The sequence below is a fragment of the Aspergillus fischeri genome, genomic scaffold, assembly GCF_000149645.3.
Source record: "Aspergillus fischeri NRRL 181 1099437636264 genomic scaffold, whole genome shotgun sequence".
Taxonomy (NCBI): Eukaryota; Fungi; Ascomycota; class Eurotiomycetes; order Eurotiales; family Aspergillaceae; genus Aspergillus; species Aspergillus fischeri.
In genome coordinates this window covers 5,077,412-5,091,556 of record NW_001509762.1, presented here as the reverse complement: position 1 = coordinate 5,091,556, position 14,145 = coordinate 5,077,412, and the positions used below count along the sequence as shown (strand labels likewise).

General features: G+C 50.1%; 3 protein-coding genes across 3 annotated transcripts, besides 1 other annotated feature; 2 read left to right on the top strand and 1 right to left on the bottom strand.

Annotated features, from left to right (window-relative positions):
- Positions 1–442: 442 nt before the first annotated feature.
- On the top strand, positions 443–2,610 carry NFIA_089330 (PX and BAR domain-containing protein; the record flags this gene model as incomplete). The annotated part of the gene is made up of 6 exons (XM_001260872.1): positions 443–533; positions 582–859; positions 908–1,174; positions 1,233–2,297; positions 2,353–2,466; positions 2,515–2,610. 6 exons carry the CDS (start codon positions 443–445, stop codon positions 2,608–2,610), a joined length of 1,911 nt encoding a protein of 636 aa, XP_001260873.1.
- Positions 2,611–3,818: 1,208 nt separating this feature from the next.
- NFIA_089320 (arabinan endo-1,5-alpha-L-arabinosidase) lies at positions 3,819–5,781 on the top strand (the record flags this gene model as incomplete). The annotated part of the gene is made up of 3 exons (XM_001260871.1): positions 3,819–4,675; positions 4,728–4,820; positions 5,220–5,781. 3 exons carry the CDS (start codon positions 3,819–3,821, stop codon positions 5,779–5,781), a joined length of 1,512 nt encoding a protein of 503 aa, XP_001260872.1.
- A 1,114-nt stretch (positions 5,782–6,895) lies between these two features.
- Positions 6,896–12,447, bottom strand: NFIA_089310 (putative ubiquitin-specific protease UBP12; the record flags this gene model as incomplete). Its single annotated transcript, XM_001260870.1, has 5 exons — positions 6,896–7,695; positions 7,759–8,464; positions 8,531–9,936; positions 9,999–11,965; positions 12,350–12,447. 5 exons carry the CDS (start codon positions 12,445–12,447, stop codon positions 6,896–6,898), a joined length of 4,977 nt encoding a protein of 1,658 aa, XP_001260871.1.
- A 1,518-nt stretch (positions 12,448–13,965) lies between these two features.
- Positions 13,966–13,997: a microsatellite.
- Between the last annotated feature and the right edge of the window lie 148 nt (positions 13,998–14,145).

Genomic DNA, 14,145 nt, shown 5'->3' with positions numbered 1-14,145 from the left:
CACTCAGGGACAGTGGTCAGGGGATGGGAAAGCTGGCGACGGTACAACTACGAAGACGACCGAGGAAGCAAAGCCAGCCGAACCAGAGGCTACCTGGTAGATAGTAGCGTTATTTACAGTAGTTCATTCATAGGGCAATTGGAGAGATCAAGACCAGATAAATGACGTGGTTGGTGGTTCGGTTTGTTCCCGAGGCGGTGACGTTGTAGTAAAAGGAACTCCCCCGCGGATCTCCAGGCGGTGACTTTCCCAATGCATCTTACTCCTCTCCACATACAGCATCTAGCTCTCACTCTGGATCCATCAGCTTTGATTTCTCTTCTCTATTGATTTATCCGATGCTACTGTCTTCTCTGAACTGATCCTACCCGCTGTATGTTCTAGATTTGTTTTTTTGCAAGTGCGTTGAGCTCGGCTGTTCCTGCGATTCCCAGCCCCCAACATGTGGAACGACGAGGATAACAACCCGTACGGCGCATTCGATAGCGAGGCAGGTCTTTCGGAATCGCTACACTCTGCAGCATTGTCACCTCGTAATACTTCCCTTCCGCATAGTCTAATTACGCAACTGACGCTTTCAGCTCTCTATGATCGCGAACACAGTCCGTCACCCTCCAGCCGATCGTCCAACCAGGATCCGCCCGATTACATTTCCCGACCGCAGGATCTGAGCGATGAGGATGAACCTGAAGGCTATGACGCCCAGCAGACGAGTCACGGTTATCCGCGAAAGAGCCATTACGATAGCCGTATAGAACAGATTCTCTACGAGAACCCGGACATGCCGATCCTCATCACGGACGCCGGAAAGAACCATGAGGGCGGCGGTAGTTTCATTGTATATACGATACGGACTGGAGTATGTGCCCCTTGGAGCGCATAGAGCTGAGATGCTCACGAAATCTAGGATCTGGAAGTCCGACGACGATACTCCGAGTTCGCTTCCTTGCGACAGACGCTGGTCAACCTTCATCCCACGCTCGTCATCCCCCCGATTCCGGAGAAGCATACAATGGCCGATTATGCTGCCAAGCCTACCAAAGCCAAGGAAGACTCCGCCATTATCGATTTGCGCAAACGGATGCTTGCCGTCTTCTTGAATAGGTGTCGCCGGATGAAGGAGGTTCGGGAAGATGGAGTATGGTGGAGATTCCTCGATCCGAACGTTAGCTGGGTATGTTGATAATATCTCGGTCATGCAGCCGCGCAAGCTCAAACTGACTTCATTCTAGAGTGAGGTTCTTCATTCCCACCCTGCATCGTCCGTGCCAAAGAATAACCTGAAGGCCCCTCCCCTCGACCCCGCTAACCCTACGGCTGCTCACTCCTGGCTTCCGGTTCCCTCGAGCTCCGCAAAGCTTAAATCGGCACCGAGCGGTGCTACTTCTGGCACTACGGAAGCCGCGGCCAGCGTACCTGGACCTGATGTGCTGGGCCGATTCCCGCCTGAATCGAAGAAACTGAGCGAACAGGATCTGGATCCATACTTCATCAATTTCGAAGCGTCTACGCGGGAACTCGAGCTACTTCTTCAAGGTAACATCGAAAAGGTCAACCGTCGCACGCTGGCGCATCTGTCGTCCCTGTCTGCGGATCTCATGGAGTTGGGCGCGCGGTACAACGGTTTCTCTTTATCTGAACAGTCTCCGACCGTCGCTGCGGCCATCGAGCGCATCGGTCAAGCGGCTGATACGTCCTACATTGCGACCGAGGAGTTGTCGTCCTCGCTAAGCGCAAGTTTCGCAGAGCCCATGAGGGAGAGCGCCCAGTTCGCCAGTGTCGTCCGCAGCGTGTTACGGTACCGAGTTCTCAAACGTGTGCAAGAAGAGATGACACGAGATGAGCTGGCCAAGAAGAAAACCTTACTGGACTCTCTAGAGAGAAGCGAGCTCGAAGCGAAACGTATCGAGCAGTATCTCAATCGTACCTCACCTCAATCTGCGCCGAACCGACCTCAACGTTCCTTGTCTGCCTCATCAGCAGCCAGTGGCGCTGGCAGCCGTGAGGGGGATGGGCGCTCTGCGGGTTCAGAAGACACAGCTTCTGCGGACTCCGATTTCCCACCTACCCATGGAGAGGCGATCAGCTCGCAGCCGCAGTCACACCACACCTCTCCCCCTCGGAGGCCTGAATTGGGGCCATCCGCTCCTCCTGCTCACCGCAAAACGTCAAGTGGCACGTTTGTAGCGAACAAGATATTTGGTCGCATCAGTCACGCGATACATGGCTTTGCCGACGTGGATCCCGAACGCACGCGACGAGACCAGATTGGAAAGACTAAGGAGAGCTTGATACAGGTTAGTTGCCAATTGACGTCTTGCATTGCTCAGCACTGATGCCCTTTCCCTACAGCTGGAACAAGCACTCGAGGTCTCCGAGAAGGATGTTAAGGACGCGAGTGCCGGAGTATTACAAGACTTGAAGCGGTTTCAGAAGGATAAGGAGGCCGATTTACGGCGATATATGGTAGGTTGTCCATTCGCGTCGACAGGCGACCATGCTGATTGTTGATAGGTCGCATATGCTCGCTGTCATCTGGACTGGGCGCGAAAGAACCTGGAGACTTGGACAGAGGCCAAGGATGAGGTGGACAAGATTGTCGCTCGATAGTCTGCACATACCGGTGTATTGTTTCGTTGATTCAAGAAGCCGCGGGGTCGTGACCCGGGGCGTTGGTGGTCGTGTTCAACTACATTGCCTTCATATATCGCAGCCTTAATCAGCACAGTGTGATACCACTATAGTACACTTCTGAGACTATAGGCCATTTTCGTTCTCGTCCAATAAATACCAATCAACCTTTGGTGTGTCTGCCTTTTCCCAGGATATCCTCTGGGGCGTTGGAGGGGGACAAACAGGGTATACGGAGTAAGTCAAATAGGTCGTAAGAAGCAAGGAGTATCCCGTCTTTGAGCATTGTCAATGCTGTCATTTATTTCGTGGACGAAGGATGCAGAGTGTACAAGTCGAGATGTTAGTTGTCATCACTGTTATGTTCCCAGTGCTGTGGGGCGATAAAATCCAGCGGAATGCTTGATTGACTACCTCAAGAACCTATCAGTGACCATAGTTCCTAGCACGAGGATTTGACCAGGGAGCCTAGAAAGGGTCCTTGTTAGTTAGAAGTCCGAGTTGATTTATCATCATCGCGAGCAGGAATTATTTAGATGGTTTACGTGAGAACTTGACCTACCCTCTTTCTGCAGCTGAGACCACTGTGGCTCATACATCCACTGTTACAATTTTTTTTCCCCTTTTGCGCCCATTTTACTGCCACTGGTCCGTCCTTGCATCAACATCATTCAGGATCGACCCTTTCTATGGATCAGGGACATCAAGGTACCGCTGCCACTACCAACGTAATGGTCCTGGCTTGAGAGCATAGCCCCTTGCTGTTGGTGGGTCGCTGATTGGTGCTATTGTCACCACTCATCGCTTGCTGTCATCATCAGCGACGTCTTTCGCCCTCCGAACCACTCACTCAGTGCTCATCACTTGAATCGGCCCAAAAGAAGGAGTGAAATCTTTCACCACCGACTAGGAGACTTTCCTGGCGATCCTGATCCGCAAGCCCTACATATCAAGGACTGAACATCTGTCCGCCTCCCTAGATGGTTATGTACTACATTGCCCCGTAGCAACTTGATCAGATGCTCCGCAATGATGAACTCCAGAGGCATACACTCCTGTCCAAGATGATTGCCAGGGCATCCGGTTTCTCAGCATGGCTTCTGCCGTCTTATACGTGGCCCGGAGGCCATCCTCCGTCATGGCTTGCCCCAATTTGGCCATCAGCCGCTCGTCGTCGTGTTATCAAAATGGCCGTACTGGTAGCTCTCTTCTGCCTTGTCACATGGGCACTATGTACTCGCATACCGCAGTATTCCACGCAGGGGACACAACAGCTGCAACAACCGGAAAAGACACCTCACCCTCATCCTCGGCCTGAAGACCCTTTCCCACCCACGCATGCGGCTGACTTTAAAATCCATGACCCGAGCATCATCCACGTCGATGGCACGTACTACTCGTACAGTGTGGGCAAGCATATTCGCATCCACCAGGCCCCCAGTCTCGACGGGCCGTGGAAACGCACCGGTACCGTCCTCGACGCGGACAGCGTGATCCCCAAGGGCGACCGGAAAGCCCCCTGGGCGCCGCAGACCGTCCACCACGGCGACACGTACTACTGCTTCTACGCCGTCAGTAACTCCGGATGCCGTGACAGTGCCATTGGCGTCGCCACATCCAAGTCCCCCGGTCCTGGCGGCTGGACGGACCACGGGCTGCTCGTGCAGTCCGGGACAGGGAAGGGCTCGGATGAACACCCGTTTGCTAGCTCCAATACCATCGACCCGAGTGTGTTCGTTGGAGAGGACGGTCACGGATACCTGATGTTCGGGAGCTTCTGGTCGGGCATCTGGCAGGTACCGCTAGACGAAACCCTGCTTTCGGTGGCAGGCGACACGAGATCCGAGGCACGACAGCTGGTGTATATGGAGAAGGCGCCGCTGCCGGCGAGCAAACATCCCAACCCGCTGTGCCGGGAGCCGTCGGGTGCCCGTCCCATTGAGGGAAGTTTTCTCTCATACCATGAGCCCTGGTATTATCTCTGGTTCAGTTACGGGAAGTGCTGCAAGTTCGATACGAAGAATCTACCACCTCCGGGAAGAGAGTAAGTGTTCTCTCTGCTGAATTGGCAATGCTGTTCCTGACATTGGCAACAGATATAGCATCCGAGTTGGTCGATCGAAGAGCCCCCGGGGGCCATTCGTCGATAAGCAAGGCAGGGACCTAGCTAACGGCGGCGGAGAGATCGTGTATGCCTCCAATCGCGACGTCTACGCACCAGGGGGGCAGGCAGTGTTGACGGAAAAGAGCGGTGACATCCTATACTATCATTACTGTAGGTACCCCGCCGTACAGAGACCGAGGTGATGCTGACCTTACAGTGAACAAATCTACAAGCTATGACTTTTGGGTATAAACATTCCATAATCTGGAGAGTCAATGACTAATGAGTCGCAGGAAGCTCGATTGGGATATAATCCATTGAAATACGTGGACGGCTGGCCTGTTCCCCAGTAGATGCAATGATCAAATCAGGATAGACTAGAGGATATACATAGATACGGCCTAGATCAGATACAAATAATGCGTAGTCTACAATAGAGCAAAGACTTCAAGATAGTCCAATAGAGAAACGCCTCCAGTCTAAGATATATACACCACATCTATACACCCTCAACCCTGGTTGCCCAGTCTATCTCTACCGACACAAAGCGCAAACATCACCCAATGAACGCCGGCATCTATCACCCACAACATGCCCATCTAAAGTACATCAACGCCCTCTTGTCTACCACCGTCTATTCCGACCTTAGCTCAAACTCACCCCTCTTCCACCCTGTTCCCTTCACCACGCTTGTCCGCACTCGACTCTCGCCCCCTCACCTTCCCACTATTCCCCTTCTTCGTCGTCCTCAACGGCGACAACAAAGGCGACGAAATAACCCTCACAGACACAGCCACACCACCCCCGCCGGCAGCACTCTCATCAACCGAACCCTGCCTCCCAGGAACAGCCAACGACGCCCCCTGTCCCCATTTCCCCTCTTCCCCCCGACAATCCCACTGCGCATGCTTCCCGTCACGCAGACGCAGCGGGCCCTCCTCCCCCTCAACCTCAAACTCAAGACTAGGGCCGAGATCCAGGACGCTGATCTCGCTATCGCTGAGGAGGAGACTCCTCCGTCGAGAAGGGTATTGGTGGGCGTCTAGTGCGTTGTTGGTGTTCCTGTTCTCGGTGTAGCCTGGCACTGCGACGTTTGTATTTGTGTTTGTGGTGTGGAGGCGGATGGTCGGTTGAGGATGAGGATGAGGAAGAGGTGTTGAGTCTTCGTCGAGTGATGCCGCTGCTCTTGGTTCCCGGGCCATTTTGCAGGGACTCGGAAGTAGTGGATGAGGTACTGATTGATGTCGAGGCGTTATAAGAGGAGAAGATGCGAGGAAGAAGCGCAGGTGTGTGGGGGAGGCTTAACTAGTAGAAGGACGGCGAGGGTGCAAATGAACAAAAAACATACAACTATGGGTAATTCTTGATCGTCCATGCGGTTGTAGTGCTTATTGTTTCAGGAGGAAAGAAGGACATTTTGGTTTGTCTGGGGAGTGGGTTGTAGCGGAAGGAACAGGTGAAGTATATATATAGTGGGAAGGATCAGATGATAAATCACGTCTTCCATGAGAATCTCACTCCTTGTGGATAAACAAAGAGTCTACGACGTTCTATGATTTCTTTGAGTTGGAAATAAATCTTAGATTAGAACTGTGACAAGTGGTGATGATGGTGAGGCTCTGAGCAGGTGACAGCTTCATCGGTCTCTGCTCGGTCATCTGATAGTCACTCGAGACATTGTCACTTCCCAGGTCTTACTTATGAACAAGTACTGTACTGCTGATTCCAGATGTTCTACCGTTTCCCAGAATATGAAAATATGATAAGAAAAAAAAAAAGGAAAGCCCTTTATGATGCAAAGCGGGAGGAAGAGATCCTCTACCGTCTGAGACAAAAATAACAATGCTTTTGAACACGGTGCTCACCCGATGCACCTTCATGACTCTTTGTAGACACAATGTAAATGCATGGATGGCTTGTATGGGCCACCCGAGGAAGTATTAAATCTAACACAGTGCCCTCAACACCCACTTCCAAACAATAATTATGTATAAACATCACGGATGGCCGACGGAAGAAAAAGCGACGCAGATATCGCTCCTCACCAGACATGAGAAAAATATGCTGGTTGTCGAACTTCATCGCAGTAGTCATCACACATGCAACAGCCGTATTTCTTTCGCGGTGATCGCCTCTGTAGTTGACCAAGCCGGCTTTTGCTCAGTCCGAGACGATCTGGTCATCATCATTCACCCGTAGCTCCACCACGGGTAAATCTTCACCGTCATCACCGTCTAGTGGCGGAGGGATGTCCTGAATCGGAGCTTCCTCCTCCATGGGCGTGCCTGGGAACACTCCCTGACCGATTGGGCTTCCGGTCAATGCGGCGAGGCGCAAGTCGGAGTCGCTGAGATCTCCGCCGCCCACCGCTTTGTTGCTGGCATCGTCGTCGAACAAATCCTCGTCATCAGAGATCGATCCCGGAGGTACTGTGGTCATCTGTGAAAGGCCATGAGCATCTGTGACTCGGTCGAAGGACCACGTGGGTTGGCTTGAGTAGGGGAGCGGGTTGGCATAGGCTCCATCGCCGAACTCGTCTTCATCAAAGCTCATACCTTCCAGTCGGTTTGCTTTCGCAAGGCTCTGCTCGCCAGCGGCTGGGCTGTCCGAATAGTCGGGGGGCGATTCATCATCGTCATCACTGTCCTCATTCCTCGCCCGGATTCCAGTTCGCAAACCACCATCTCCCGCTTGGTGAGCTGCTCCGACTCCGGCTAAGGCGCTCGACGACCCATTGCGGGAGGAGCCGCCGAGACGCCGCCCGTTCCCCGAAGGCGACTGCCCACGGGACCCAGCCGGGGAGTTGTCCTCGCTGGCTGGTCGAGTTGAAGTTGACGACTCGGTGATTTCTTCCAAGATCTTTCCGCCCAGCGGGCGGTCTGAACGTCGACGGTAAAACAATAAATACGCGGCGGGAGTCACCACACTCTGGGGATCAATTGGTCGTGAGACAGACGAATCTATCAGTTCCCGTCAGCAAACACGGTTATCCTTGAAGGAACGCGGTCATAGAAAGCTCTTACCATTGTACTCGTTCCATTCGCCACTCATAAAGTTCTTCGCGTAGGCCGTATAGTGACCGCCTCCTAATCCACCGTAGTGATTATCAACCGCGAAAAGATCATAGATTAGGCTCTTTCCCTCTTCCGGCGATTCGACACGGCCGCTCATGTCTAGCCCTTCAACGGGGAAGTCGACCAGGACATCCAGCTTGTCCCTGAAACCCCTGCTGGCGCTGAATCTCTTCAGGTGCATGACAAGGATGTCGGGGGTCTTCCACAATTCGAATTTCTTGCTGGCTCTGCGATGCTCCTTGCAGCGGGGGCAGTACCATGCATCATTCTCGGAAAGAATCTCCTCTTTGTTGAACTCGTCAAGACATTCGTAGAGTGTAACGCCCCTCTTCTTCCGGCTCCGGCGAAGATCACGGCGTTTGGCGAGTTCCGGATCAGGAATGCGCTCCACGTTGGTCCATGTAGGAGATCCACGTAGCCCGTCAGTGTCCTTCTTATCCCCACCAAATAGGGCATCGTGGGCTTGATCGTTCCAATCCAGCACGATACCTTCCCCCGGGCGGATCAGAGGACGCTCGTCGGTTTGAGTCTTGACAGCCTTAGGGCGACTGATGTTGGAGAACATGTCAGAGTCACTGTCAGAAGCACTGCCGGCGCTTCCATCCTGATCCGAGTCATCACTGGTTTTTCGGTCGGTCACTGTACCGGATGTTGTCTGCGAATTTTACACCGCTGTCAGTCTGCCTGTCTTCTTTGATAAATATATTTTGCGGCTGCTTACCTTCTGTTTGCTAGCCGACTGTGCCTTGACCCTGGACGACATCAATGGATAGTCTTTGATATCGTCCACTGAAGACCAGCCGAGAGGCACAACCTCGTGGGACGATTTGATAATCTTCATGTCGAAGAGGCTCCGAAGACCAGGTGCAATAGAGCTGCCAGGGCTCGAGTCAGCATTTTCACACTTGATGTCTTGAGGAGATGGAGTATCCGCCTCGTCCGAAGCGTCGCGCATGGAAACGTCCACCAAGCCATCCTCACCGTCCACGGATGAGGTCTTGATTTTAGAATCTGCAGAATGCGCGTCGTCTTCATTCATCACAACGGTATCCGAATCTTCTTGAGTTCCCCCTTGCTCGTCAGCTTTCTTGATGTTCGCCTCATTGAGAATGTCTCGCGTTGTCAACGTGGCAACAGCTTCAAGAACTTTGCGGAGGATGGCATCGTAGTTTTGAGCCTCTTCTCTGCTGATGATTACATACAAAGGAGCGCCGAAGAGTGACCTCTGCATATTCCCGCTGTTATTTGACTTTGGCCGGCAATGCCGATTGAAGATGGGCACTAGCATTCGGTCTGCCTTGGGTGAGTCAAAGCTTGGAATTTCTTCATAGTCTGAACGACCATAAGAAAAGTAACTCTTCTGGCGCTTGTCGGGATTATAGTTGGTGGGAACAGACTCAACCTCGAAGATTGCGATATCATCGCCTTGGCCGATCTGGCAATCAGCAATGGACGCAGAGTTGTCGAACATCTTGTAGAACTTGCACTTGTAGATTTCGGCCATGACGAGACGCTGAGGATCCGAGCCCATCTTCTTGGCTACTAACTCCTTGAGCGCCTTGATGCTGGCGTTTTTATCAATTTCCACGTCAACGATGACAGGCTTGCGGTGGAGAGGGAAAAAGAAGATCTCCTTGCTCCAAAGATTTTCGATCGGAAGCTGAAGCGTCAGGTTGTTGAATGGATCAAAGATGATGCTGACCTTCTCGCAGACAGGACAGACAAGAGTTGACTTGTACATGCCGGCAAAGAGATCCGTGATGACCGAGTCATTGCGGGCTTTGTAAATGTCCCAGCATTTATTGGCAAACTCTTTGAGAGCCTCCTTGTCATGGACCATGTCGTCCGTGGAGTCTGGCTTCTCGATATATGGCTTCTTCTGGATTCTGTTCAAATCTTCTTGCAGCCCATCAAGCAGGAACAGCAGAAATTCCTGCGAATCCTGTTGCCCGTATCCCGAGAATGCTGGACCATAACGACCAATGGTGTGTTTAAACTGGCGGGGAGCGAACGACGACTGACCCGCTTCGTCGTAGAGCATGCGAAGAAGGTTTGCGTACGCCTTGGCTATATCGCCGTTATGGGCGAGAGGATTACTGGGGTTGAGATCTCTCTTATACACATCGTCTACCGAAATTGGTTAGTGAGATAATAGCCACGGGCCAAAGGGAAAAGGTGAGAGTCCGTACTCAGGAAGTAGTATGTGAGTTCCTCCACACTGCGCACGCACTGTAGAGCAGAGTTCATGTAGCAGGTATTTCCGAGGTTGCTCAATCCCGTGCAGCCCCTGGGCTTTCCGTCTTTACGCCGGCCCCTAATAGGTTCTGGAGCGGGAGATGATCTACCACTGTTGGTAGGACTCTTGTTCTTGAGCTTGGCAGGAGCGCCATTCTTCACACTGCCACTCGGAACACCTAGTCGATCGAGCGTCTTCTTGGATGCTTCTGAAGCCCACTCTCCACCAACGCGCTCCTCAAGCACCACAACATCACTGGTAGACAAGCCAACTCGATCCAAGGTAGATCGACCGTTGAAATTGGGATTATTGGTTTGATCCTTGACGTTATCGACCAGTTCTCGCTGAGCGCCGTCCGATAATGAGAGGAACGTATTGAGGTCAAGCACAAGGTTGTTGCCGGCATTGGCAACCAGGGAGGCCGTAGGTGCCGGAGAAGCGCTCCGTGACGCAGCGGGTGTGATTGCAGCCGATGCCGTGGCACTTCCCAGTCCCCCAAGGATCCTCCACACACGAACTTTGGTAGACATGTCAATATTGGCCAGTCCCTTCACTTGCTTCAGCCACTTTTGGAAGTTGGTGTGTCGGCTGGACAAGACCTTTGCAGGTGACATATTCTTCTCTCTTAGACTCTGTGGAGTGGTCCCCGCGGCCGGGTTTGCTAGCTTCAGAACGGTGAAGATTGGTGGATGGAGCTCGTATTGAATATTTTGAGCATCACCTTCCTCCACGGTGTTGTGAGCATAGCGAACAATGGCTGGCGATTGACTAGCCAAGCCGTACCATCGCATGATCAAATCCCAGCCTTCCTGGGGCACTATCTCAAAGTCCTCTCCCATCTGCAGACCTGGACGCAGGGGCACAAAGGGCTCTCCTGCCTCATCATGGAAGCCGGTGATCGCTGGGTCTGTGACCAGCACGAGGTCTGAGTTATCCACGGGTCCAATTTCTCCTTCAGCTGCCGACTTATCTGCCTTGTCGGCGTGGGTCGAGCTGCGAGCGAGCACCCGCTTCAGCCAAGACATGGATACCAGATATCCCTTCTGTTTCTCCTTCAACGGCTGGGCCATGGTGCAGGTCACTTGAGCGACTTGGTCGTCGATAGGAGGGAGATCATGGGACGAGATGGAGGCTTGGGCCTTGGATTCCTTTCGGGTCGCCGTGGGGGCGGTAAAGGTCGACATGCTGGATGGTGTGGGATAGACGTTGTCTGACCCAGAGTTGTCACCGTTGCCGTTCGAGTTTCCCTCCGCCGTGGTCATATCCATCGCGTCTGTGTGCTGGGATAGAGATACAGATCTCTTCTCCGTCGAACCTAGATCCATCTCCACATCCTGGTCGGTGTTAGGAGCCGACCGTTTGATACCGGGGGAGGATGACCGAACGTCACCTCCAGTAGACGGAACGCTGCCATCTCTTTTGTCGGAACCAGACATATCCGTCATAGTGTCGCTGTGTAGGGTGAGTCCTGCGCAGGCGATCGAAGGATAGTCAGCGGTACTACTGGCGGATTCCGGGGTCGGGGAGCGGGCGGCGGTGCCAAGCACTTCTTCCTGCAAATGGGCGGGAATGTAGCGAGGAGACGGGGACACAGAAGGGCTTCGACTTCGGTTCGACCCGGACGTAGACGATGGGCGAGGATTTGGTGGCACGGAAGACGAGTCGGAAGGGGGGTGCTGACTGTGACGTCTTCCAGCCTGCGAGGCAAACGACAAACCCGGAAGGGCTCCTCCTGGTCTGCGAGGCTCTGCAACCTTACGGCGCTTTGTGGAAGACGTCGTGACGGTGAGCTGCGCACGTCTCGTGGCAGCTCTGGGTAACACGATAAATGGTCGATTAAAAAGGCAGGCCAGTAGGTGATGATTTGATGATAATGACCTAACTGGAGTTTTAAAAATAAACCAGCATATGAAAACGAGTCTATAAAAAAAATTAATAAGAGCAAGAAAACCCGCCAAGTGAGGGGAGGAAAAGGAATGAATCGAAAAGAAAATCCGACGACCGTCCAGGCGGGAGTCGTCGTTTAGTCAGTCCGTCCCGGTCGCCAGTCACTTGCTGAGTGGTTGAGGCGAAAAAAAAGGGCACTGTGGGGATTGAAGCTAAAAGGCGGAGTCTGGATAGGGTTGAATCTGATCCACTCTCGATTTTATTGGTAAGTTGTCCTGAATCTTCTTCTGTGTAGAGATTTTGATGGAGTTAGAAGAGAGTGAGTGGGTGGTGAAGTTGATTCGTCTTGCGAGCAAACCAGGGAGGAAAGAAAGAGGCAGAACAGGAGATGGCTGCAGATGAGAGGTATTATTTCACCGTGGTCGTCTTGAGTCTCTGGCTTCCTCTATTGTGTTCTTCAGATGATGCAGAATAAGAGGAATAACAATAGAAGAAACAGACGAAGATTGATTCATGATCGTGATGATACTACTGTGTTAGCCATTGACTGACTCGGAGTTTTGACCGTCAACACAACTCGTATTGATAGTTTTCTACTATAGAAGACGACGAAAGAAAGCACAGTCATGAGATTGGACTAACTTGACGAGTTAAGCCTGTATCTCTTGATATTGTCATTGTATTGTGGGAAGACACAATCTTGAGACTAATTCAATATCTTTTGCTGCGGTTAAAGTAGTCGAGTCACCAAGGTACTAATCATCCTAGTTACAGCTGGCTCCCTTTCCATCTGCCTCCACCTCTCTTTCCACTTCTTCAATCATCTTCACTCCTTGGTATAGAAGCGATAAAGGTCATTCCCAGGCAAGATATATACAACATCAGCACGACTCCCAAACTCTGCGTTTGCCTGGTCGTTTTTGGCAACTACATTGGCCAGGTTCCCACGGTAGGCTTAAGATATAAGACTACTACTTAGTACTACTACAGGCTATTACTAGTTAGATATATATATAAGTATTCTGCACCTATAAAGTAGTGTCTAGTAGGGACATAAGATTATTAAGTAATTATACTAATTAATATAATAATTAAACCTATTATATAATCTTATATATAACCCCTGCAGACAACCTACTACTACTATTAGAAGAATACTAGAAGAAGGCCTAACTATATAATATAGCTCTAAGTAAGATATATTAAGCTCTAGAGAAGGGAGCTATATGCTTTCCTAGTAAGCTATATATATAAGTATTAATTACTAAACACTTAGTATTACTAGATAGCCACCTACTATATTAAAGCTGTAAATAGGTTCCTAATTTAGAACTATTATAAATAAGAATACTATAAGAGACCTATAACTTAGTACTTATAGGCTATCCTAAGAAAAATATACTATATATAATAATTACCTAAAACTTTTACTAGCTAGAGCTCTCTATAGATATCTAATATTTTATACAGAACTATAATAAGTATAGCACTAATTATATATAGTATAAGTAATACCAGGGACTACTTAAGCTATTACTAATCCTAGATTATAAATAGTAAGAGATTATTATTAACTTTATTATAAAGCTACCCACATCTGATAATTATAAAGATATTATGGTAATTAGTAATAGACTTAATAAGAGCATGATCCTAGTGCCCTATAAATAAATAGATTTAGAGATAGTAGTATAGTTATTAATTAATTAATTTATTAGCTACTATAGCATCCCTAGTATAATTATATTAGACTATAGTCTATAGTTTATTAGCTAGTTCTAGGAGCACTTTTATAAGTAACTGTGAGAGCACCTATAAGATGCTCTCTATTAAGCGGTAGATAGCATGGTAGTAGCAATGCCTTTGTAGTTAAACTAATTACTGAGGTACAAGTATCTCTTGTACCTCAGCAGAGATAATATCTTCATGGGTCACATGCTATTCACATGACCACCTGCAGTTTGCTACATACATGTTCTTTATATCTAACAGTAACTAGGTATTAAGTAATAACTCTTAACAGCCTTCTATCTATAGATAGATAGATAGATTAAATAAATAAATACTATACTAGAGGCCTACCTAAGGAACTTCTATAACTACTTCTAGACTAACTAGAAGTTATTATTACTAATAGCCTAGCTTACTATTAATAATTAAGATACTATAAGTATAAGAGTTAGTTTATTCTTCCTAGACTATAGATATAATAT